The sequence below is a fragment of the Anarhichas minor genome, unplaced genomic scaffold, assembly GCF_050575085.1.
Source record: "Anarhichas minor isolate MPS153535 unplaced genomic scaffold, ASM5057508v1 ptg000007l, whole genome shotgun sequence".
In the NCBI taxonomy this organism is placed as follows: domain Eukaryota; kingdom Metazoa; phylum Chordata; class Actinopteri; order Perciformes; family Anarhichadidae; genus Anarhichas; species Anarhichas minor.
In genome coordinates, this window is record NW_027466453.1 from 17,045,764 (window position 1) to 17,072,115 (window position 26,352).

Consider the following 26,352-nt stretch of genomic DNA (forward strand, 5'->3'; position numbering starts at 1 on the left):
TGTTTACTGATTGTTATGGACCTCATTGTTATTCCTGCTCTGCTCTGCTCTGTTACAGAAGCTTAATTAATGTCAGGAAATAGCGCCCGACATCTATTAACAGCATTATATATATATATATATATATATATATATATATACAGTATATATTAAAAAAACTGAATTGAAAACGGTGACATCCAAGACTTTCTTTAATACATATCTTTATTCTTTAAGAATAGAATCAACACGATAGTTTTAATAACTCTCACCTATATATTAACTTCAGTACATACACAGAAAAAAATATTTTGCAGCTTTCTTTTGGTGTATTTTCAGATGGCGTATGTGTTTTCTTTTGTATTCGTGCCACTAGATGTTTTGATGAGTGACTGTCGGCCGAGCGCTCCTTCAGGGGGAGCGCTCGGCCTTCTTCTCTCCATCCTCTGCGTCTCCTCTCTCTCTCTCTCTCTCTCTCTCTCTCTCTCTCTGCTTCAGCCGCTCTGTCGCTCTTTACCTCTAGACTTTCCCTGCAGAGGAAAACAAGCAGGTCAGCTGTGAGGTGATGGCAGTGAGTAGTAAAAAGCATCGAGTCAAGAGTCTGTTTTGGGAAATGCGCTAATTTGATTTGTTGCCTCGAGTTAGCTGGATGATGAGATGAACACTGTTCCTCCATCCTAGCTTAGCTTAGCATAACCAAACAGCCAGCATGTCTCTGTCAAAGGTAACAAAAAACGTCTTCCAGCACCTCTTAAACTCTAACACACAATATTTTCTTGGTGTAATGTGTACAAAAAACAAAGTGTAAAAAAGAAAATGTGCTTCTTTTATGGGAGCAAACTCTTGGCTGGGATCAGTATCTTCCTGGAATCTCAAATTTATATTTCTGAATTATTCATTTCTTTTATAAATGAATATATCCGATACATACATTAAACCATCAATCCACCTGTTTCCAGCATGTATGGATTCTCTAGGCAAGAAAACACACTAGCATATTTCCCAAAATCAAATCTTCATGTGTACATTTTTAGTCGGTTATTGAGTTAAACACCAGTTTCACATAGCGGGGGGAAATAATGCACATTAGCTAAAATACAGTATAATGTAAATATAAATTTGAGTTACACTCAGTAAAAAAATTAGGTTTTTATATGAGCAAAGTCCAATTAACAAAAGGCTGCTTTTACACAATCACAAGTTTGATCACATTAAAAGCATCGCAATGTTGCTGTTTCTACTCTGAGCGGATCTACAAGCTACTGTAAGCAATAAGCTAAAGTAACATATTCAAACTTCAAATATTAAACACCAACTATGCAAATACTACGTATGATGCTGAGACCAAGTATTAGAGTTCTACTGGCAATTCCAGAAAGATGTAAAGCCAGACGAACAGCTGCACTCAGGATCCAAATGTACGAGTCCAGAAAGATTTGTAAGACTCAACAAAACGTTTGTGCACGTTGCAGAGTGCTTAAACCTTGAGCATGAGTCAGGGGAACACCTTTTGTTACAGGGGGGTAGAGGAGGGGGAATAGGTTTAGACTGTCGGAGAGGGAATGGTGAAAAAGAGCATCCAAGGAGAGGAAAGTTAGATACATGTCATCAGAGTAAACAGATTAGAGCAAAGAGGGTGGGAGATCATTACAACTGTGTGAGGAAGAAGAAAAGAGGTTAAAATCACACATTTAATTGGGAGGTAAATTATTCCATAACATTCCATTCATCAATATGTTCAAATCAATAAAATGGAGACATTCGTAGCACAGGTTCAGGTTAAAATGTTAAAGGACGTTAACGTCTGTTCCAGGAAAGTGAACACGCTATAAACGTCACACAGGTACAGAATGAAGGAAACGTGTTGTACGCGGGTCACGCGTGTAGCTTACCCTCCAGATATGTGCGAGCCACAAACTTGAGGACCTCATCAATGAGGATGACTGGGAAGGAGAGCTTCAGCACCATCAACCACTGCTCCACATTCAAGTGAGTGAGCTTGAAGATCATCTGTGGACGAGAGCAACGTCGCGTCAAAAGCTGCCAAACTAGAAGCACGACTACCAGTAAGAAAGGAGCTGTAAAATCATGTTAACGTCAGCGCTCGTATGAATACCTGTAGTGTTGTTCCCTCTGAACAATGTGTTGTCATTCCTGTGAATTTGTATCTCCGCACTATTGTAGGTGAAGATACAAATTCACATCAAAAAAACAATCACACCATTTTAGGAGTTCACAGAGCTGAGCAGCTGGTTTGATTGTGTGCCACCTTAAATCCCACTTCTGTTAGTAATTTGGGCAGTTGAGCGGTGCACCATCTGTTAAGTATTTAAGCAATGGCAACATGGAGGTTGTGTGTGTGTGTGTGTGTGAGGGAGGAGTCGAGGGAGATGGATGTTTGTTTTTGTGGTGCAGGAGGCCGGACTCACGGGCAGGGGGTCGACGTAGATGATCATGAAGTGAAGGGACATGGAGAGGCTCATGGCGCCCACCAGCCAGCCGTTGCTCCAGGGGGGCATGCGCACCAGGGACTGGTTCTCAGACAAGCTGGGGGGGGAGGAGGAGGAGGAGGAGGAGGAGGAAGGTGGGGTTGGATGGGGGAGGCGGAGGGGAACGTTAATGCAGACTGAACATGTTTGAGGGCGTGTGAAAAGTGTGTTTGTGTGTTGAGGTGAATGTAGGAAAATAAATGTCTACAAAAGGACATGAAGAATGAGCATGTGGCACATTTATATGTTGAATATTGAAGGTAGATGTTGTGTAGTGTCTCTTTATCATAATCATAGTTATCACACTCCTGATATGTTGCATGCATGCATATGATCCTCTGTTTTATACGTTTTAAAAGTAGAAAAAGGGACCCCACATGAGTGTAATGTTGATATATGTTCTATAAATGCATTATTATTACTGCTGTGTCACTTTTTACTGTTGTTGTTGTTATTGTTGTTCGATTGGGAGCTCATTTTAACTTTCTTTTTAAATACAGTTATGTAGTTTACTCAGTGGAGGTAGAAGTACTAAAGTAAAAGCACCAACACAACAGTTTTAAAGTCTTGCATTTGAACCCCCATATAAATAAAAGTACAGGAGTATTATCAGTTAATTGTACTTCAAATATCAAAAGTAAAAGTACTGTTTCTACTAAAAAATAGTGCTTCTGACTTGGCATCAAATGGAAATACACAAGTACTTTAAATGTGTACTTTGGTCCAGTACTTGAGTGAATGTACTTAGTTACAGAAGTATGAGTTGACCGTGTCGTCAGACCTGTTCAGAGCGTTGCACATCTCGATGGTGACCAGCACAGACAGAGCCATGGTCATTGGGGGGGCGGCCTCGAACACCTCGCAGTGGATCCCGCTGAAGTCCTCGTTGTCCTCGCTGCACTGCATGAAGTGTGACTGAGGGGGAAGACGGAGACATCACATCTCAATACAGAAGTCTGAGAAGCTGAGATCCGTCCTAGTTTACATGAGAGGTTTCTAGTCACAGCAGCTGGATGGCGTACGCCGTGTGATCCGGCACAATTTGTGGGAAAAGTGCACAAATAATAGAGTGTTGAATACTAACCAGCTGGTAGAAGGAAACCATTGGACCTTCGTCACAGTACAGGAACCACCAGGTAGCTGCTGCGACAGTTGCAGCACCAACATAACCTGGAGGAGAAATTAATGTGTTAAATAAAGAAGTCTTTCATCTAAGATTTCAAATCCACAATCTTCAATAAACGTGTGGAAGCTAATCGTTTGATGACAGCCAGAGAGGTTCTGATGAAGTCAATGTTAATTTGGCGCTCTGTACCCAGAAGGCGGATGGGTTACCATGGCAACAACATCATTTCGACGAACGTTCTCTGTGAGTGTTCTATCAAAAATGGTTGGAGGCCATTTTAGACAAAAATAAAACAAAAGTGCCACAACAGAGGAGGGAGAGAACATAATGCTTTTTTACCTCCGATGACCATATATCTGAAGAAGAGCCAGCCAGAGATGAGGGGCTCTTTGGGGGAGCGGGGGGCTTTGCCCATGATGTCCAGGTCAGGAGGGTTGAAGCCCAGCGCGGTGGCGGGCAGACCGTCAGTCACAAGGTTGACCCACAGCAGCTGGACGGGGATCAGAGCCTCGGGCAGACCCAGAGCAGCCGTCAGGAAGATACTGAGTGTCGGAGAGAGGAAGTACAGTGATTTTTTTATTAGTTTTTGACTCTCTTGTAAAAGTCATTATCACACCTCACCTCCGCAAGGATGTGCTCACCAGACGACCTCGCCGACGTTGGAGGAGATGAGGTAGCGGATGAACTGCTTCATGTTGTTGTAGATAGCTCTGCCCTCCTCTACGGCGGACACAATGGAGGCAAAGTTGTCGTCAGCCAGGACCATCTCAGAGGCAGACTTGGCAACGGCAGTGCCAGAGCCCATGGCGATGCCAATCTCCGCCTTCTTCAAGGCGGGGGCATCGTTTACTCCATCACCAGTCTTGGTGAAGGGTGGAGGGAGACAAGTTATGGTTTTGGCCCATCTATACTTTTCGTTTTCAGCACAAGAAACAACAACGTGTACGCTCTCTATCTTTTCTGCTCACCATGGCGGTGATCTCATCAAAGCCCTGCAGGAACTCAACGATCTTCGACTTGTGGGACGGTTCCACTCGGGCGAAGCAGCCAGCCTTTCGAACAGCGATCTTCTGATCGTACAGATCGAGGTCATCAAACTCACGGCCGGTGAAGGCCTTGCCAGTGACATCCTCATCCTCAGTGAAGATGCCAATGCGACGGCAGATGGCCACAGCTGTGCCTTTGTTGTCACCTAGGGAGGACAGAAATGAAGATTTTGTCGTTTCTTTTAAGAGATTGCTTGTTTTCTTATGAGATGAGAGTGTGTTTTGCGTCTACTGACCAGTGATCATAATGACACGGATGCCAGCAGCCCTGCACAGCTCGATGGAGCTCGTGACTTCCTTACGCGGAGGGTCGAGCATGCCAACACAGCCGACAAAGGTCAACTCAGTCTGGAGAAGAAAGGACAACAAGATGTTAAGTGTAGACTACAGCAACATCACAACAATTGTTTTTGTGACATTTCTGCCTCAACGTTTCCTCATCAGTCGCCTACCTCATAGTCAACGAACTTGGTGGCGTCCTGCAGGTTCATGTCCTCCTTCCTCATAGGTGTGTCGCTGGTGGCCAGTGCCAGACAGCGGAGGGTGTCCCGCCCGGTGCCCCACTCCTTGATGACAGACAGGATGTGGTCTTTGACCGAGCTGGTCAGGGGTATGCGGGTGGTGCCCACACGAACGTACGAGCAACGGTCAATGACACCTTCTGGAGCGCCCTGTAGACGGAGTTAACATAACGTTCAACATCATCCATCAACGAATGGTATTTGAATGATATATGAGTTGATTCATTGAACTTCATTTTGGTCATTTTTTTCAAATTTAGAGGCTGTTTTATCGTGACATCATAGTTTCTGTTTTAGGCTTTTATAGAGTGACCACAGAAAGTGTACGTCTTGTGTCACACACTCACTTTGACAAACATCTTGTTTCCTACAGGGGATTTGGGCGACTTGGCAGGAGAGCAGTACACTGACATGGACTTTCTGTCCCTGGAGAACTCCAGGGTGAACTCCTTCTTCATCAGCTGCTTGATCACCTGTTAGAACATGAGGAAGAAGAAGGTCAACAGGAGGAAAATGATCTAAAATCAAGGTTGAGTCTAGCCCATATTATTGTTTTTGACATATTATCACCTTTAAGTTGCTACAGCAAACTTGTGATAATTCTCCACTGTGTTACACTAGAATGTCTTTGTACACAGGACACATCATTTATAGAATATTATTTGTATACTTACAGAACAGCAAGCGTTTGCCCTTTCCACCTTGGACAGGCCACGCACTTCAGTATTGAACACGTTCATCTTCTCCACCAAACAGGACAGCGCTGTTTCTGTGGCCTCACCCACTTTCTCATAAATACCCTTGGACTGCATCACGCAGCAATAACACAGAACAAACGTTACATTTGAAGTGGGCCGTGGATCACAATTAACCACCAATGTCATGAACACAAGTTCTCCCGAATGCTCTGCAGACCTCGTTGTAGTCCAGCGAAGAGTCGTTGCACAGAGCGCAGATGGTGGCCAGCTCGACCAGTCCGTCGAACTGGCCGCACTTCACCAACGAGCCATTCCTTGTACTGGTGAAAAAAGATTTTCAAAAATATTTAGAATTAAATAAGATATTTAGTCAAAAAAAGACTGGGTTATGGTGTTTATGTGTGTGCAGGTTCTTGTAAGATTAACTTTGAACTCTTTTGACACTTACATTTCTCCCTCAGGGGTGTACTTTGAGCCTGAGATGTCAAACTGACCGAGGGCAACATTGTCAACGTCGACTTTATCAATGACGAACATCTGCATGGAAACAAAAAAAACAACACACACATTTCATTAGATCTGCTCTTATTTCCCGCCACCTGTCTGGCTTGAAGGTGATATTGGTGTGCTGAGTGTGAACCTACCTTTGTTACACACATCTGGTTGGTGGTGAGGGTACCGGTCTTGTCGGAGCAGATGACCGAGGTGCAGCCCAGGGTCTCCACAGAGGGAAGGCTCCTGACGATGGCGTTCTTCTTGGCCATGCGACGTGTTCCCAGAGCCAGGCAGGTGGTGATGACAGCGGGCAGACCTGCGGTGGACGGAGCGGGAGGTTAGGCAGGGAGGTACTGAATGAAATAAACATTAAGAACAACTTAGTGACAAGAAAGAATGATCCGACATGTCTGCTCAAAACCACCTGCCACTGGGTTCCAGACAACAGTTGTGGTCCCTAAACCCATCAGCTGGAGGACACCCAGACTGAGGTATTCCTGTGGGAGGGGGCTGCTGCAAGCCCCTCAGTCAGATCTGTGTTCAGATTCTTGGCAAAAATCAACTCTGACTACGGTGTAAAGAAGGTCTGGAGAGTGTCCAGTTTAGTGACATTATGGCGGCATCTGTCTTTGCAGATGATGTCGTCGTTTTGGCATCATCAGACCATGGCGTGTGACGAGCATCGCCACAGTCTGCAGCTGACCCTGATGTGACAGCGAGCACCTCTAAACCTCAGACTGTTCCTGTCCCGCAGTATTTAATCGATGCCACTCAGGGGGCAAAAAGGTTTCCGATTCAAGAGTTGATGGCTGATACCTTGAGGAAATCAAGGTATGAACAGAATGAAGGAATACTCTGCTGATTTAGCATTATTTAAATAGGTTTACCTTCAGGGATGGCAGCCACAGCCAGAGCCACAGCGATCTTGAAATAGTAGACAGCCCCGCGGATCCAGGAGCCTCCGTGGACGGGGTCATTGAAGTGTCCGATGTTGATCATCCACACAGCCACACAGATGAGGGAGATGACCTGGAGGACAGGCAGTCAGAGGGATGCGTGAGACATTTGTTTTATATACACATTTCCCATCTTAAGTCATTTAAAACAGTATTAGTCCTCTTTTTATTAAATGAATCAATAGATAACGACGGTCACTGTGGTGATGCTGTTTCAGATTCGTCCGTCTGCCTCACCCACCTTGGAGAGCTGCTCGCCAAACTCGTCCATTTTCTGCTGCAGAGGGGTCTTCTCCTGCTCAGTGGCAGCCATCTGGTCACGAATCTTTCCGATCTCAGTGGAGACGCCAGTTGCAATAACAACACCAGTGGCTTTTCCTGCAGCGATGTTGGTTCCCTGAACAGAGTTTTAGCAGAGACGGAGAAAAAAGACATTTGAAAGTTACATACATTCATGATCCCCAGAGGATGAATCCTACTGACGTTGGTGATCGCTTGTTTTTTAGTCAAAGATATTGGGGAAGTTGCGATGAAATTTTGTTCGGAGTGCATTCACGCCCCCCTCAGGATGAATTGTAATAACTTTAGTGATCCATGACTTTTCCTCGAGCACCATCACCGGGTAAAGATTAGATTCCTCCATTACTTTAGTTTATGAAGAAATAACAGCAACGGTAACGACATTCCCATCAGCCTCAGGGACATTATGAAACAACAACAGGAGCTTTATTTAGTATGTCACATAAAGGTGGAAAAGTTCTCATAAAGAAGACTCACGGAAAACAGCATGTTCTTCTTGTCCTGGTTGACGGCTCGGGCGTCTGGGATGGCGTCAGTGTGTTTGATCACGCTGATGGACTCACCTGTGGGAGACACACAGGTGAGGTGGTCAGGTGTGGAAGCGGACATCAAAAAGACATCATGTCTGTCTTTCCCCCAGATACCTACCGGTGAGAATGGACTGGTCCACGCGCAGGGTTGTGGATTTGATGGAGACGAGCCTGATGTCAGCTGGCACTTTGTCACCAACTAGGGTCAGACACAAACAGAGAGACACACACAGAGAGACACACACACACAAGTTCATCAGACCATTTTGATTTGTCTAAAACAGCTTCATATCAATGCGGCAGGAGGAGGGAGGGGGGGGGGGGAGGGTTGATTGACTGGTTTTAGCATTCTGGATGGATAGTGTTGTTGTTGAAAACTGATACCACAGTCCGAGACAGAGGGAGAGGGAGACCTTGGGGGGGATCATGAAATGAAAAGAACAGGTGTACAGCAAACAGAGGGAGAGGGACAGACAGAGGAGCGAGCCGCCCGTCGATATTAAGTGTATTTATACTCAAGCTTGTTTTTTTTTTCTTCCCGCAGCAAGTTCCTTGAGTTCCCCTCCACCCCTTTTTTCTGTGACTGCCTTAAAAGGGCCCATGTTCATTCTCAAGGACATCAGGAGACATGTACTCACACACACACACACACACACACACACACACACACACACACATGCACGTGACTCTTTTGAAGTATATGAGCGAATGGGCCCAGAAGCTTGATTTCTTCTTTATGTGAAAACAGGAGTCAAACAAAATAAGAGTTTCTAGGGTAAAAGTCATCTGTTTGAAATGTTTTCAGCTCAAGCTTGGAGTCGATTATCGTTCCTCTGAACTGAGAGTCAGTCCGTAAAACACTTGCTGTCTAGATCCAAGGTTGAGAAGTCCTGAATAAGCCGCAAAGATGAGCTTTGGCTTAATTACTAGTACGTGCTACATAGTTAAAGTGCGTTCTGAATATTATTACAGTTTATTCTTAGTATATAGTACCCGCTATATATAAAGATTTGACTTTCAGATACAGGCACATTTTTATTTTACTAGACTTTATCATTACTTAATTCAAATTTCTCAATGTCTGCTGCTGCTTCTTTTGCTTAAGTCCTATTCTGAAGGGTTAGTTTCAGGAAGTTGGGCTTGACCTTTAACCCCGTGTGGCTATAGTCTGCATATTTGTAGATTGCCTTGAGTCACTTCATAACACTGAAATGACAGGATTTCCTGTGCACCTTTGTCTGCACCAAGTATAGATGTTCTGTGACCCTGAGGATTCACTGCTGCTGCACCTATTGTTACACTTGACTGTTCCTGGAGCGTTTTCAGTGGCTGAACAGCTCCTTCAGTTTTGGTAATCTTACCGGAAACCTCCACCACATCCCCAGGAACGATCTCCCTGGCCTTGATCCTCTGCACGCTCTTCCTGTCCGACCGGTAAACTTTCCCCATCTCAGGCTCGTACTCCTTCAGAGCCTCAATGGCACTCTCTGCATTGCGCTCCTGTTGCGAAAATACACACAGAGCAAAACACAAAACACAAGTGTTACTAACTATCAAGTTTAATACCACAACCTCCCTGAGCATAACTACTCAAGAGGAACTCTGCCGGTGTGTCCGTCCCTCCTGGATTAGTGTGAAACTCCACATACCAGCATTGTGACACTATAGGAAAACATGAACTATAATAAGTTAAGGAGTCATGAACCTGAACGCTACTTATTAAGTTGTACAAGTTAAAATTGGTGGACAAAATAACCTGAATACAAAATAATATAATCCCATACAATAATCCTGCAATACATTTTCCACGGTGTTGATTTAAGTGGTAAATAGTAGAGTTGGTAATGTGTGAGGTCATTTTTGTCATATTGTTGCATTTGCTTGTATTTTAGGTTTTCCTGTCTTTTTATCCGCTCTCTGTAACGTCATATTAAACAGTGATAGCATCTACAGTCTGCATAATATTTGAAGTAAAATACTGTTTGAATATTTCTTGGTTTTGCAATAAGTACAGACAAAGAGAGAGATTATTGAGGCTTATATTTGACTACTTTGTCTATTTAAAGCCCTTTGACTAATTTCTGGGGCCTTAAGTATTTCTCTTTAACATAAATTATTGACTAAAGAGGCAACAATGAAAGAGGAAGTTCTGGGGAAAAGAAAATCATTTTTAAACCATATGTATTTAAGTTAAAACTCAGCTGAACTGCTTCATCAGGACTGTGACGGTTTGGTCAGATTTGATTGGATGTGCTGTCAACAAGAGCAAATAACTTATAATATTAGTTGATTCACATACACACTGATCGCTTAACGTTTGGTACGAGCTTACGTAAGCACACTTCATATTTAGTTTTACGGGAAGAAAAGACGATTCAATTTAGTAAATAAATACGAGGACATTTCTTTCTTTCTTTTTTCTTTTTGCATCTATTGTTAAATAGGTGCACAATATGACCACCGATGTGAACTAAAAGGGACATTTTTAAAATGTATTTTTCATTTTGTCTCGACTGTGGAAATAGAAATAACGTAAATTTTCACATACATCTTAAAGAACAGGAGAACAAAAACACCAAATTCATCTCTTGAGTAACGGGATGCTAAATTATCGTTAAAGTTTGACGTTGAACAAGTCTTGAGTGACCGTCGTGTGTGTTTGCGGTGTGAGGAGTCTGTCTGCTGATCAGCAGGTTGATGAAGTCCATCACACTGATGTTGGGTTCAGTCTGAGGTTTCCTCCGAGGCCGCTCTCGACCGCCTCGAAGTGTAAAGCCCACTTTATGCCCGCCGCCCTCCCTCTCTCCATTCTCCCCCGTACCCCCCCATGTGTGAATCCTTGTGCATAGTTTCCAAATGACTGCCGCAGGATTCATATGAACCCCCCCCCCCCCCCAACTGCGAACACACACACACACACACACTCCCCAGGCCTGTGGTAACTCAATCGTCTCTGTATTTTTACTGTGGATTGTAACAAAGCAGACTGCAGTTTCAGCCTTCAAGGGTCCGTCCCCCCCCCCCCCCCTCCGTTGGCTTAACCTTTGGCCTTCTCACCTCCGGCTGACGTCATGCATCTCATTCTGGACTCCCTCGAACTCCCGAGCTCCCGTGTGCTCGCTGTAAAAGACACGGGCCGCGACCTGAACAGGCCGTCCATCGTGTGACATTTATTGTGTGTGACTGTTGCTAAGTATAAGAGTCTATTTAGGTGTGTGTAAAAGACAGCATTCAGGGGCAGGTATGTGTCCTTATGATTGTTCCTCTGTGTGTGTGTGTGTGTGTGTGTGTGTTCACTGACCTGCCACACTCCAACGATAGCATTTGCAATGAGGATGAGGAGGATGACGAAGGGCTCGACAAAGGCAGTGACTGTCTCCTCACCTTCCTCAAACAAAGCCAGCACCTGAAAGAGACGGAGGGAGGAGGAGCATGTCAGAATGCAACATTTAATGAAAATATCTTTCACTTTATGACGTTTAGGATTTCTGTGAAGTGAGGTGACAGAGACACTTACAAATCTCAGACTTTATCCCCTTTTATTATAAAATATTACATCAATAATTTGGGAAAATTATAGAAAAAAAGCCCTTAGTTGCAGCCCCAATAAGGTTGTGTTTTTATTTTTTCACTTTAATCACAGCACCATTTTATCATGAAGTATTGTAGATGCATCTCTTTATATCCACTTCATTTGTTATCTTTAGAGGTCTGTGGGTTTGGACATCTTTTTAATGAAGGATCAACTAGTGGATCTGTTGAGGTTGAAGAGGTTAATCAGTTAATTACACAGATTAAATCTTGAGTTATTGATATACTCCATAACTGTTGGTGATACTCTGTTGTGCACCTGTTTCTCAGGGCGACAGTATCATCTTTTACTGGTCAGCATCAAACAGAATAGAGAACAGAGTATATCTATTTCTGACAGTTATCAAGATTGTTATCTCTTATGTCATCCTATGTGTGAAGTCTTTCCTCGACATGTGACTCTGCGGTCCAACACGTGTGAGCGGGAGTAGGAGTCTGTTTCGGAAAGCCTTCGTGTTGACATTGACACAGATTAGTTGCAGGCCGGCGGACCAGAGAGAGGCCCGTCCTTCTCTACGTACGCCGTCTAGCTCTCTGCTCCTCCTCGTCATTATCTGCTTTTTCATTCGCTCCGCTCTTCATCTCACATCTTTTCTCACCCTTTTTTTCTCCAAAAATAGTCGCTCACGCTCTCCGGCCTGTCTTCACCCTGCCTCCCTTCAAAAGACACAATCGATCTCCAGAATGAGCGTCAGAGGTTGTCAGCGCGCTGCAGCGGCGGGACATTCCTGTGTGTATGAATAGGATGAGCGTGTGTCTGCAGCATTTAGTGTTCTCGCTTTTAGAAACCGTATACGACTCTGAATCTATTGCCCTCGTTTGTCACACAAACAATGCCATTGTGCAACTCAATCCTCGACTCCCCCCCCTCCCTCCCTTCCTCACCCTCTCACTCTCTCCTGCTGCTGCAAGCCATCCCTCGTTCCTTCCATCCCTGACCTTTGTCTCAGGATACAGTTTCTCATCCTGGCTTGAGACTTTCTTAAAATAAAGCTCCTGCTATGCATATGTGCACACACTCTCTCTTTCTCTTTATCTTCCTCTCTCTATTTCACACACACACACACACACACACACACACACACACACACACACACACACACACACACACACACACACACACACACACACACACACACACACACACACAGCCGTCAGACCTTCTAAGGCCATAGTGACAGCTGAGCAGGGAGGCCGGAGGGCAGAGATCGAGGATTAAGACAATGTGTTCAGCCTTCTCTCCTCCACAAAACTGTTTTGGAGAGAGCAACAGCAGAGGGCAGGAGGGAGAGACAGAGAGAGAGAGACAGAGAGAGAGAGAGAGAGAGAGAGAGAGAGAGAGAGAGAGAGAGAGAGAGAGAGGGATTCCTGGTGTAGATGAGAGTGAGGACATGGGTCCAAATGTAATTTAATAACTCAGCGATGCACTCGTTGTGTTTGTCGGCCCGAGTGAGCGAGCGCGTGTGTGTGGTGACAAACAAAGCAGGCGAGCGGCCAGAAGAGATGCAGCTCACAGTTTGCACTCCTCACCGTCACCGTCAGGTTCTTTATTGAGCCTGAACTTTAGTCCAATCTTGTTCCTTTTACTCGCTTTGACTTTATGAGACTTCAGGTCTGTTTGTGAGGCGCTCCATCAGCGTCACGCCACGTTTAGATGCAAGAAATGCTCTCCTTATTTGCAACAACTTTGAGCAGCTAATATTTGACTCTCTCTATCAGGATGATGGTAGTCCCTGAATTCAGACTTAAAAATAACCATTTAAGCTTGCTAAGAGCTTGTTATGGACGAGTGGGAGGAAGGTCATGAAAGTGCTTTAATAATTGATACCACTGTCTAATTGGTCAGCTTCTACGTGCATGCATGAGCTTTAAAGGGTGTAAACTGTGCTAAAATGTCAAATATATAATACATTTTGGCACAAAACGTTAAGGGTTCTCAGATTTCTACCAATGATCTTCTGTATAATAGTATAATCGTGTGACTCTTTAAAATAAAAGAAGGAAAAGAACGTCATCGGTGATCTAATATGTCGAACCTTTATCCAAATTCCGACAAACATCTGTCTTTAATGTAAGATCCTTAAATACACAATGACCGTGTTCTAAAGCCTCTGCAGGCTCCCTGGATGTATGTACCGTACATTGAAAATACAAATACACCGTATCATGTAAAAGAGAAAAGAGAAAAGTGAGCAAACTCACAAAAGAGATGCAGGCGGCCAGCAGTAAGATTCTGACCAACAGGTCCTCAAACTGTTCCATCACCAACTCCCAGATGGTCTTTCCTGTTAAAAAATATACATCAAATCACATCAAACACAGCATTCGAGTGTGTGTGGTCAATTGTGTATGTACTTATATATCTACATGGTATAAGTGTCATGGAATGTCAATATAATGTCAATAATATACGTGTTTTTGCATCAGCAAGGGTTCAGTAGGAGAAGCATTGATTGTGATGAAGCCAAAAAATATCTGCCACCTAAACTATCTGCATGGCGTTCAAACTTGTTCAAACTAGTTTCTATATTCTTTGGGCCAAGTTAATCTAGTAGAACTACCGTAGCAGGCGGGCATGACAAATAATAATATTAGTTTGGGTTAAAAAGGACAACAACTGTAGAAGTCATACATCCAACATCTCCAAAGACAAACTTTGGATCAGCTGATTTCTTGAGTTGTGTGCGTGGTGTGAACATATTATTAGTACTTTGGGTCACAACAACCAGTGGCACCACTGACAGGTGTCGGATAAACGAGTGTGTGACTTGTCACCACAGGAAGTGAGAGGGACAGGTGTGTCACAAAGTTAAAAGGACATGTGATTCAAACATGAATAATTGAAAAGCAGGTGTTTGAGGCTCAGAGTGGACTCACCCTCCTCCGCTGGCAGCTCTGTGGGGGAAGAGAGACAAACAATATTAATAAAGCATAGACGACCGCCACATTTACTGCATCGCTTTAACGTTTTGACCCATTTAAGAATCAAAACCACCGGATAGAAACTATTATCGACTGCACTATTGATAGGACTCTAAGTGCTTAATTAATGTTCGGCAGCAGCTGGTTTATTAAGGCCTCCTTGAACCTCTGCCAGTTTATGACACAATTAATGTGACTTTAATAACTGACCTTTACAGTTACCTTAATTACTTTGTTACTGTGTCAACATCCATTTATCTGCTGAGATGCCAAACTTTCACTGCAACCTGTTGAGCACGACTTAGTGTAATGATAAGGCGCTAAAAACTCTATGTTACTCTTGTTTTTGTTACAAATCTGCAATTTAAAAAACATAATTACACAATTAATAAGCAACATTAGCGACAGTTCTGTCCCAGCTCAAAGGACACTGTTCAATGCAACAGAGAGATCATTAATGATAATTATGCCTGTGCATCCCCCACTGTGACGAGTTTAAATTGCCTATTGCAGGTGTTTTCTCAAATGCTGGATTTTACTCAGTTTGACAAAAGACAGTCTCAACTGAAGGTCCTCATTTTTATCATTCATCTGCATTTCATGGCCTTCCTCAGCGAATAGACTTCGCTCACCTCCATCCCACTGAGGGAGGCTACTGTGTGAGAGGCAGTCGGTAAGCAAGTAGGTTGACCTTGAGTCGAGCGAGCTGTCATGCTTTAATTCACTAACAAATAAAGAATCTTCAATCAAACATAAAGCCAGTAGCGATTGTCAGAAACCTGAAACGCTGATGCACCTGCTCCACAAACATCCCCCCCCCCCCCCCACCACACTTTGTTTCCCGCAGTTAGACCTTCATCAAAAACATACAGTTCATACTTCTCCTCCCCTTCAGTGTGTTTGTGCCAGTTCATCTTGCTAAACCTCGCAGGTGCTCTGTGTTTCTGCCTCTATGGCTTCCACTCTCTGTTCCAAGCTAAATCCAAAGATACATGTGTGTTCCTTCATCCTGAGATTCTACTACTACTACTACTGCTCATTCTTTACACACTTCCAATGCTCCATCCATCCATCCATCCATCCATCCATCCATCTCCCTCACCGTTGAAGCCATACTTGTCCAGGTTCTTCTTGAACTGCTCAGGCGAAAGGCCGCTTTCTTCAGTGACGCCGAAGTGAGACAGAACATCTGGCAACTCTTTCATGTGTGCGTTCTCCATCCTCGCTGCCACGGAGAGACTTCGGGAACGAAAAGGGATAGAAAACACAGAAACAATCACATCAAGTCTGAGGCCGGCCTGACACTGACAGTAAAAACAAAGTGAAGCTCAAATGTTCACCCACCACTTTCTTGAATTGTGGGATTGGGATTAAAAACTGGCAACCCCCCTGCGTTCACACTGTCTCTCTCTCTACCCTCTCTCTCTCTCTCTACCCTCTCTCTCTCTCTCTCTCTCTCTCTCTCTCTCGCTGGGCTGTTGCTCTCCTCTCGGAGCCCTGAACTGACGGAAAGTGCAACCCGGCAAACTGTTCTGAAAAGTTTTATACAGATGAAAAAGTGGCCTCATTGGTGCTTGCTCACCATACACTGGCCCCTCATTGGCTGAGAACGTCACAAATAGGTGGGCCGGGATGGCCCTGTAGAATATGCAGGGTGGGGGTGGTGGGGGGGAGGAGAGGGCAACAACTGCAGAGGGGTATACTGCCCGGCAAGCTGGAAATAAGATGTGTACTAGAGAACATGCATTCTCGGGGGCAACAACGGCTTTGTGAATGACAGGTATGGGACACTGATGAGATACTCAACAAGTCACAAAGGAAATGTCCAAAAAATGAAAGCTTTCGAAAGGTCACTTGAAGCAAACTGAAATAAAGTAAACAGTCCTATTTATATGTTGACACAATAGTCCTCAATGCATCTCTAATTTTCCTGAAAAGCAAAGACTTTTCCAGTGGTGGGAAGTAACAAAGTTCATTTACTTAATACTGTTGGGTAAGTACAAGTTTCAGGTACTGCGCTTGAGTATTGTACTAGTTATTTTACAAATGAATTCATAAAAAAACATTTGATTAGCTTATAGAATACAGTGCAATTTCTCGACCCCTTAGATTCACATTGAGACCGTTTGGAGGGGCCTGACCCCTAGGTTAGAAACCACTGGAATAAACTACCAAAATGTTTATAGTTAAAACTCCAGTTAAATACTACTTAAAGTGTTGTATTAACAATCTAATGATTTAATATATCATCATTTGAATAAGAGGCCATTTCACTGCAGAAAAGATACTTTCACTTTTGGTCAATTACGTCAGTTTCTCTGATGATACTCCTATGCTCCTGAAAGCACCTTTCGCCCTGAATACAGGAAGTTCAAGGCTGCAGACACGTGGGCCTCGTTCGCAGTAGCACCTAGCGGCTAACGGCTAACGGCTAGCAGCTATCGCGGCTAACTTAAATGGCTGCTGTTTTCAACATTGTCTCATGAAGAACAAAGAGCTGTGGTCGCTAACGATAAACCAACACAAGACCTGCAGGACCTTAACCAGAAGGGGCAAAACATTACACAGACTTTTCAGAGTAACTGTTAGTAACTTAGGACAGGAAGTCGTGGCTAAGTGGCTGCCGTTGGGCTAGCCAGCTTTTTAAAATCTCCATGACTACTCATCTCCTCCAGCAGCGACAGCGTGTGGATAAAAGATGGACACTGTGACCTGAACAGTTTACCAAGAGCTCTGCTGAAGCATGAAAATCTAAAGGAAGGTAAAGATAAACAGTATTAAAAGACCTCATCGATCAGCAGCTCTGCCAGGTCTGGAGATGATGTTGAACTGTGTGGAGATATGTCAACAGCTAGTGAGATAAAGGAGGTACACCAGGATGTATTGGATGTGTTGCAAAAGAATAATTGTGTTGAAAAGTTGATCCCACAAACATGTAACGAAGCTGTGTCTGATGGGGCACAGGCTAAAATGTGCCTGGAGCCATAGTTAGCACTTATGCACATAAATTGAATTTGGTGCTTTTACAAACAGCAAAAGACTGTTGAGGGGCTTGCAGCTATTTTTTGGAAGTCTACCAAATGCAGATGTTTGCTGGCTGAAGTTGTGAAATGCTGCATCCCTAGAGCATCATCTGTCAGGTGGATCTCCAATTCTAGGCTGGTACAAACTATCCTCCAAACACCTACCGGATCTCTACGTTTTACACAAAATGATTTAAAACTCAGACGGCTGGGATGGCCTGACCCTCGCTGTGACCCCTGGCTCTCTACATCACTGCACAAATGGAAGGTTTGACTGTCTGGAGGAGCTTGATGTCAGCTGTATTTGTTGGCAAATAGAGGATCCTGCCCAGATATCCAAAATTCTTTGATCTTGATTGGATTGAAGTCTGATTTGGTGGGATTTTACTGTCCAAAGACCTGCAGCCGTAACAGATGGAACAGAGCAGGCTTTCGACTTCAAGCTGAGGAACACACCTGACTAAGATGGAGTCAACAGTAACGTCCCATCTTTGTCCAGAGGGATAGGCGCATGGACTTCGTCTACAAATAAGTAAGTGCCTTCTTTAAAACATATGAATATAAATATGTAATGGCTACTGGTGCGCTGACACCAACATTTCTCTCTCTTTTACTTTATCCTGGTGAGCCAGATGCTCATTGTCTGTGGTGAGCTTTTGGGCATTTGGTACGTGTATAAACTGTTTTCTACAGGTGTGCTAACATCTAAGATTTCTCTCTCTTTTGCCTTTTCCTGGTGCGCCATCACCACCAGGCCCTCGTTGTGTATTTGTGCGCTTTTTTATCCCATCTTGTAGGAGCGAAGTTCTACTGGTGTGCTGACTCCAAGGGCTCTCTCTCTCGTGTTGTATGTCTGCTGAACTAATGTAGACTAGATTTTAGACTATATCAAATCTATCCATGTGTAATAGAGACATATCGACTATGCAGCTTGGCTGGTGTGATCCCATCACAAGATGGTCTCCGGTCAGTATGTTTTGATTAGTGAACCCTGAACACAATAAACCTGCAGCGGATAACTGGGAAACTGACCAGTCACTGTCATCAGCATCATTCTTCATCACCGGCCTTTTGTCATTCCTCATCTTCTCTCTCTCTCTCTCTCTCTCTCTCTCTCTCCGTCGTTTCTTTCATTTATCTGCCCCCGAGCTTTTCTTCCCAGCGTCCACGTTGAAGCTGCCTCACGGTGTGTTTCCCCTCTGACCCGCCGTGCGGTTGTGGGCCGGCTGTAGCTGTGCAAAGCTCAAGGTGGCTCACTGACATTTAGCTCAATCTTTGGGATCAGGTTACTGCGGCTCATCCTAAGCACTGTGCTCTAATGCTAATAAAACACAGCGGCGATAATGCTGCACCACCCGTGCAGAGGCACACACACACACACACACACATACACACACACACACACACACACACACACATATCAGTGGGCTTGCATGGTGAGAAGACAATTCTTGAAACACTAGTTTGGGATCATTACTTGGAAAGAATACTTTTGGACATGAAGTCATTTGAGCTGTCTGTGATGATATCTAGAGGAGTAATTTAGAATCCTTGGACTGACATTATCCTTCCATAGCTGAAATAATTAGCTTTGCTCGGCTAAAGTGGGCCTGTAGGTTGAAGTTGAAGTTCTCAAGGTGCCGTCGCTCGCAGCGTGTTGACTTGGTGTCATGTTTCCTGTTGTGATTGTTGACTTAAGGATATTTAAGTACGGGGATATCATGACACAAGAGAGAGGACACACAAGTCCTAAAACAGGCTGTCCTCTGCTGTGGACCCCTCGGTGCTCTGTGGTCTGTTTAAATTCTTCATCATACTATGTTGGAAAGATACAAGTACCATTGGTGCCAACTCTTCAGCTTCCACAACAAGTACAAGCCGTAATTACTGAAATGAAATGAAATGCTCCTGTCATTACTTTTTGGTGTCTTTAAATCAACACGTACCCAGTGTTAAAGATTGACTCTCTTAATGTAGGTTGCAGGCAAAATGCATTATTATTCCGGTAATTGCTTAATCAGTTAATCGATTCAGCGTTGAACGTATTAAACCAAGATGGCGATGGCCAAAATGCCACAAAAAACTATTAGAGCCTATACAAAGTATTACATCCCCTTTGGAAGTTTACGTGTTTTTATTATATTACAAAGTACAATTTCTATGACAATAAAGGTCTTTATGTGTCAAAAAAAGCCCCTTCAGATCTACTTTGATGAAATATTATTAGACAGTAAAACTCTGTACGTCTGACCGTACACACGTTGTGTATTATAGTGTGTTTGCTTGTGTTAGTTTTGGACAGTGGACTTCCACGTTGTCCTTCCCTCCGGAATGATTATGTGCATAATGATTTGGAGCTCAGTCGTGATGTAACCGGCTGGCGTGTGTGAGAGCGTGTTGGCAGGCGGCTCGGTGTGGGAGGTGGGCATGTCGGGGGCCGCCTGCCTGTGGCGGCTCATCGCCGGGATAGATACAGGAAGCACTCTGAGGGAGGATGATGAGGGCCAAAAGTAGCAGCAGAGCAGGCAGCGGTGCGTTTGTGTGTGTGTGTGTGTGTGTGTGTAGGATAGTGCGTATATATACGGTGTCGTATTATTAGCTGAGGCAGGGCAGCTGGGGTTTGAAGTGCCCCACTGTAACTGTACCTATAGCAGCAGTTGTGCTCCTCCGGTATAAATAGTGCACCGGGCATGCGGGCAGGCAGTTATGACACAATGGCAGAATTTTCGGTGTTCTTTCAGGGAGGTTTGAGAATGTGACACCCGACGGGCGAGGACCCCCCCTAGATGCTACACGGAGGCTGGAAGGTCACATCAAGGTAGTGTGCAGAGCGGTAACGTGCACGGCAGCGAGCGCACTATTCTCCTGTTTCACCGGGTAAACAGGAAGCACAGGAGAAAGGATTCTCATCAACACACTTAAAGGAAGAGTTTTGGAAAATGTCTCCCATCTGCTTCCCCGCAGAGCGTTAGATGATTGATACCACTCGTATCAGAAATACAGTTTCCATCATGTCAAAGTATTCTTTAACACAGCTGCTGATAAAACCCAGTAACTCATTCAAGCCTTTGCTCGATGGATCTCTTATAATATAACACACATAATAATATTGTGTAAATAACAGTAATGGGTACAGACTCTCTCCACCTCCCTACACTTGTGTTTTTTAATTCATTTGCCAACAAAAAAAAAACCCTAAATGCACATTGTTCTCTAGATATAACGATGATATCGTTATCGTAAATTCATTTGACCACGATCATCGTGGTGGTGAAAATCTGATATTGTGGCAGCCTCCGGTGTGAAAACCCTCCCATCCCAACGATGTCTTGGCTGGAACCTGCTGCCCGTGATTCTCTGTCCTCTCCTGCTCCCACTTCATCACTTTGCAGCCACGTGGCCCGAAAGCCTGGTAGTAAACCAACGCCAGGCGCTCCCCTTAAGTAAGTGTGTCCCTGAGAACATAAAGTGAGGACACACTCCAGGCTCTCGTGTTGCTTATGTCAACACCTCCCCCCCCCCCCCCCCCCCCCTTCTTCTCTCAGGTCAAAGAGAGAGAGTAGAAAAACTACCAAAACCAGAAGAGGCTTCTCAGTAAAGAGCCAACACGTTTGATTTACAGAGGCCCGTCCAGTCTCTCACAAGACGTATGAGCTCAATAGATTCCTCAGTAGCTACTGTTTGTATTGCACATTTAAATCTCTTTGATTTATAACTTGTTGAAGTGTGGAAATGCGTCTGGGTTTGCTGCAATGTCACATTATAGCCAATTCAAATTAGATCCAGCGTTTCATTAATGGACTGTCAGATAATTTGAGATATTACAGACAACTTGTATTTGGTGGAGAGCTCCATGCCCGGCGGCAGCAGATCATCTACACCACCACCACGCTGTTGGAGGCCCAGGCAGTATAGCTGGACCCGCTGGAGGGGAGGGAGGCCCGGGAGAACCAGAACCAGGACCGCGTGTGGCAGACTGTGAGATCCCGCTGCAGTAGAATGAGAGGTTTTCTATTCTAAAGGGACTCTGGTGCTCGGAAACACTACCGCTGTTGTCCACAGGGGCTGCCAAAATCAACACTAAATCACAGTTCCTTGTAGTAACTTTAAATAAATGTTAAATAAATAAAATTAAAAAACCTTTAGACCCACAGATTCTATGGAAAATTGGACAATGATGTCGTTTTTCTTAAAGTTTTGCAAATTCACATTCTCCAACGTCTTGGCTATGAGTTTATTTCAGTATTTTTAGACGCTGTGTTTAAATTTTACATTTTAAGTCGTGATGGAATAGTTGGATTGATCAATGAAATAAGAAAAATCTAAATGATAAAAAATAGAGACCTCTTTTTGGGTTTCTGATATAAGTTTTCTGGGGGTGTGTTGGGGCTTATAGTGACATCGGTATTCCTAAAATCCTGTCCCCGGCCCTGCAAAGAGAGCAATTATGTCTTTGTGAATAACAATGAAATGTGTGTAGAATATGCACAAGACAGGGAGGAAGCTTCTCGGGTTTGAGATTTTATTCAGTTTATATGAATTTATTAATGATAAAAGGTTTTTACCCACCTACCGTGAAGTTACATGTGGGAAACTTAAACGTAAATATTACCAACATTAGAATTTACGCCCCCAAAAAGCCCCCAAAAAGTCTTAATTTGTTAAGTTGTACCTCTTGCTGTTTGATTGGTCATATTAGATTTACCTGATCAGTGTGTTCCCTGATGACTTCACACTGTGTGTTCAGATGTGTTGCCCGGCCACAGCACATGAAGAGTTCTAACATTCCCGGATGCACCTCACAGATGGGACGTCTCTTTATAAGAATGGTAGCAGAAAATGCTTATGCTAATGAGGCAATGAGCACATGTGCCCATTGTGTGTGTGTTAGCTAACCTCTGGCAGGTTTTGGCGGATGAGTTTGGCATTCTCGGCGCTTCGGAGTATATTTAACCCTGTGGCTCCCCTGCCGGATGGCCCCGCCATATACGGGCCGGAGCGCGGCAGGCTGGGAATGACTGGGTGCACACGGGCCGGAGGAACGGCAGCGGTGACAGGAAGACGGATCAGTGTCGAGCCCGATGGAGGGAGGACGCTATGAAGAAGTCGAGAGAGAGAGAGAGAGAGAGAGAGAGAGAGAGAGAGAGAGAGAGAGAGAGAGAGAGAGAGAGAGAGAGAGAGAGAGAGAGAGAGAGAGAGAGAGAGAGACGTGGAAGCTGTGAAGGACAAGCGAGAGTTTTATCGCCCTCTTTACTTGCTCTTCTGCAGCTGTGGTCGCCTCTTGATGACGACTGAAAGACGCTCCAGCTGCAGGTTCAATTGCATTTGATTGGTGTTTTTTTACCAACTGATGTATACATAAAGAGGCACGCACAACCCCCCCCCCCCCCCACACACCCAAAATGTCTGTGAGAACAGAAGCTGCTGGCCGTTTGGATGACGGCTGTAGTCAGAAAAACAAGCAGCCATGTGAGAGAATATATAAATGTGACCTTGCAGACACAAGCGTCAATATTTCTGAACATGTCACAATGTGTTCAAGTGTGAGTGTGAGACAGACAGACAGACAGACAGACAGATTGTATGGCATGCATCAAACAGGTGTGTGTTTGTGTGTGTGACAGGTGTTTAGCTGGAATGGTGCTAAGCTTTAAGTGCTGTTTCAAACCAAGCCCTATTCCTGGGGTATACACACACACACACACACACACACACACACACACACACACACACACACACACACAAGCATGCACACACTCACACACGCCATAACGGTAATCATCAATAGGAGGATACATTAATTGTCCCTGTCGAGAAGTCGAGTAATTATTGATAGAGTGGTATAATTTTTTCAGTAACGATTACACAAGCGAAATAACACACACACACACACGCACACAAACAAACACACACCATGTTTTGTTTCCCAGAGGGTCATTTCAAATAAGACACGGAGTGCTGCAGGGATGACGTGTGTTTGTAGAGAAGCATCGCTCTGGTTCCCTCGTCGTACTGAGTGAGATACTCGGTGTGCAAACCCTGGATGCAGATGTCTGTACACGCAGTCGGGTTGTGGCGGTCGGGGTACCGCTGAGGGCTACAGGACGGCGACCTCCGGCCCATAAATCACCCGCAGTATGCGCGGAGCTCGATTACCGCTCCAGAGCTGGAACCAAAAGAGCCCGGTGCTGAAAGACGAGCCAAGTAAATAATACAACACCGAGTCCATCACTGCCGCTCTCGACTCTCTGCGGGAGCCCGTGATGGGCAGAAAACAATGGCCATGGCCCATTTAGACGCCATTTTTGTTCATAAATGCAGGCAAAGAAAACCTTTTTCCATGCGTATTTCTTGATATTTTTTTACCACAACATTTAGAATTTAATCGAAAAGAGATATTTGTCATGAGTCGTATGAATAAAAGCAGTTTTAATCTTCTTTGATAGTCTGGAAAATGAATGCGATTGACAGTGTCAGGAGTCACGGCTACAAAGGACCGCAAAAATAGTTAGCTGAACAGACGGTCTCATTTCTCCAGAGCCAGTTGACAACACTTCCTATTAATAGTGAGGATTGTCCTTGGGTGCTTTTATAAAAGGAGATGGGGTGCGAGTGTGTAAGTGTGTGCATGAGGAGAGTAAGGCAGCAGGGGATGAGGTTTTCTCAGAGAAGACAAACAGAGAGAAGCTCATATTACAGCAGACTTACTCGGCTAATGCGTCACACTTCACCCGCCGGCTTGTAGCACCTTCACCAAGTCGTCTCCTCCATCCTTCTCCCTTCACTCAATGTCACTTATTCCATGTATTTCTGTTTTTGTCCGTCATTTTCTCCACAGTGATTTTTACACACACACACACACACACACACACACACACACACACACACACACACACACACACACTGCTGGTCTATTTTTAGCGTGCTGTGGGGTTTTGAAGGTAGCGTTGTGTCGACCCCTCTTCTCACCCCGGCTCCAGGCCTTACAAGGGCCCCCCTGGCGGACACCGTTGCCTCGCAACCAGCTGTGTTTGCACCTAAGCTGTGAAGGTCCAGCGCACGACCTGCACCTGCCCTTCATCATCTTAATTATCCACGTCAGAGAGTTAGTTGAGTAGATCATTACCACTTACTAGCAAGCTGTATGTACTGCTAGCAGGCTGTTAGCTTAGCTTAGCACAAAGACTGAAACCAGGACCTCTGCTTACTATTTAACACGTTAAGTCTTGTTTTATTAATATGTATAAAAACGGCTAGCTGTATCCCCCCCCGTTCACAGTCTTCGTGCTAAGCTAAGCTAGCTGGCTGCTGGTTGTACATTCTTCGCCTTTATTTCCACTAAGAGTTCTTTAGAGGACCGGTGTGTAGGATTTGATGTCATCTAGTGGTGTCGTTGAGATGTCAACCAACTGAATAGCCCTCCGCTCTCTCCTCCCTTTCAAAGAAAGCGCCGTTTCCTCCCAATACTGATACTTGAACTTGTGTATTCACCAATAACGAGTACTGATCCGATAAAACAACAAAGTTAAACGGGTCATAATCCCCTTTCTAATATCTTTTTTTATATTGCTGTGAAAACATCTTTAAACAACTTTATTGATTCTCGACAAAAATGAAATTTACAAGAGTAACGTGTGTTTTCCAATAACGATGCAGCAGTATGTAGATATGAAGGATCTCATGCTACGCTAACGAGAACACACACACCAACTCTTAGTTAAAGGTGATGATACACAAATGAGATGAGTTATGAATATTAATACATCCCCCAAAATGCTACACTGGCCTTTTAATCCAATGATTAGATGTCATCATCGTTGTGTCCACAGTCAGCTTTGAAGTTATTATTAACCTCACACCTTTGAACATCGTCCTTCCCATTATGATCATAATCACAAGCATCTTTTCCAGGATTCCTCTTAATAGCCAATTATAACAACCATCATCATTATCTCTTCACGCCGAGTCACCGTTTTATCCCGTTTAGCCCTCGTGTCGGTCAATGTCGTAAGTTCCAATTATGCTAATTGTCCCGGTGAGAGTGCGACAGTGAGCTGTGATAGTGATGGCGGGGCCAGGAGGAGAGTGGAGGAGCAGAAAGGTCGAGGCCATTAGGAGGAGACAGCTGCTGGAGACAGAGTGCCACGTTGGAGGACAGACACTCAACTGCAAGCATGAAGTCCTGTGAAAAACACGCCTCAAGACAGCCTGAGGGCATGAAATGTGACGGTAACACACAGTGTGTCTGAGAATTAAGGGTCTGAACGCGTGGGGATGGTTCTCAAACTTCTTCAGCTGAAGGAGCTGTGCAAGGAGACTAATATGAATATAAGATGTTAGATTTATGGGGTCAGATGAAATCAATTAAAGTGGGGCCTCTTGGTCCACGTGATTTGTGGTTCCATGGAGAGGAAGCATTCTGCATTAAATGCAAAGGATTTTTTGTTGTTGTTCCTTCACATAATACTGTTTGAACGAGCACATCCTGGTTTGGTTTAAAGTGAAAGTCAGCAGTGAGTTAAAAGAGGGCAGAAAACTGCTGCCGTGTTGTTCTCTATGGGATGAAACTTGTCGCACCTCTGATCACGGATCAGTTTAGTTTCACTTTGACGGAGGAGTCAAAAGGTCGACGTAGACACGTTAAACCTGCAATAATTAAAATCTTTGGCCACTTGG

General features: G+C 44.3%; 1 protein-coding gene across 1 annotated transcript; it reads right to left on the reverse strand.

The window, feature by feature from the left end:
• Positions 1–212: 212 nt before the first annotated feature.
• On the reverse strand, positions 213–15,873 carry atp2a1 (ATPase sarcoplasmic/endoplasmic reticulum Ca2+ transporting 1). Its single transcript, XM_076086270.1, has 24 exons — positions 15,756–15,873; positions 14,609–14,626; positions 13,934–14,016; positions 11,442–11,546; positions 9,502–9,640; positions 8,259–8,339; positions 8,088–8,173; positions 7,552–7,707; positions 7,242–7,383; positions 6,504–6,670; positions 6,308–6,396; positions 6,077–6,179; positions 5,836–5,967; positions 5,509–5,634; positions 5,093–5,311; positions 4,877–4,988; positions 4,563–4,786; positions 4,236–4,456; positions 3,934–4,136; positions 3,553–3,638; positions 3,250–3,383; positions 2,409–2,526; positions 1,872–1,989; positions 213–509 (listed from the first exon to the last, which is right to left on the reverse strand). Exons 1-24 carry the CDS (start codon positions 15,871–15,873, stop codon positions 499–501), a joined length of 2,991 nt encoding a protein of 996 aa, XP_075942385.1. The 3' UTR covers positions 213–498.
• Positions 15,874–26,352: the final 10,479 nt, after the last annotated feature.

Excerpts from the sequence above, each read along its gene's own strand:
- atp2a1 (XM_076086270.1), bottom strand. The coding sequence starts at position 15,873 with ATGGAGAACGCACACATGAAAGAGTTGCCAGATGTTCTGTCTCACTTC. Across the intron at positions 5,312-5,508 it reads GAAACAAGATGTTTGTCAAA|GGCGCTCCAGAAGGTGTCAT; the intron begins GTGAGTGTGTGA and ends CTCCGTCTACAG. Across the intron at positions 4,137-4,235 it reads AACGTCGGCGAGGTCGTCTG|TATCTTCCTGACGGCTGCTC; the intron begins GTGAGCACATCC and ends TCCGACACTCAG.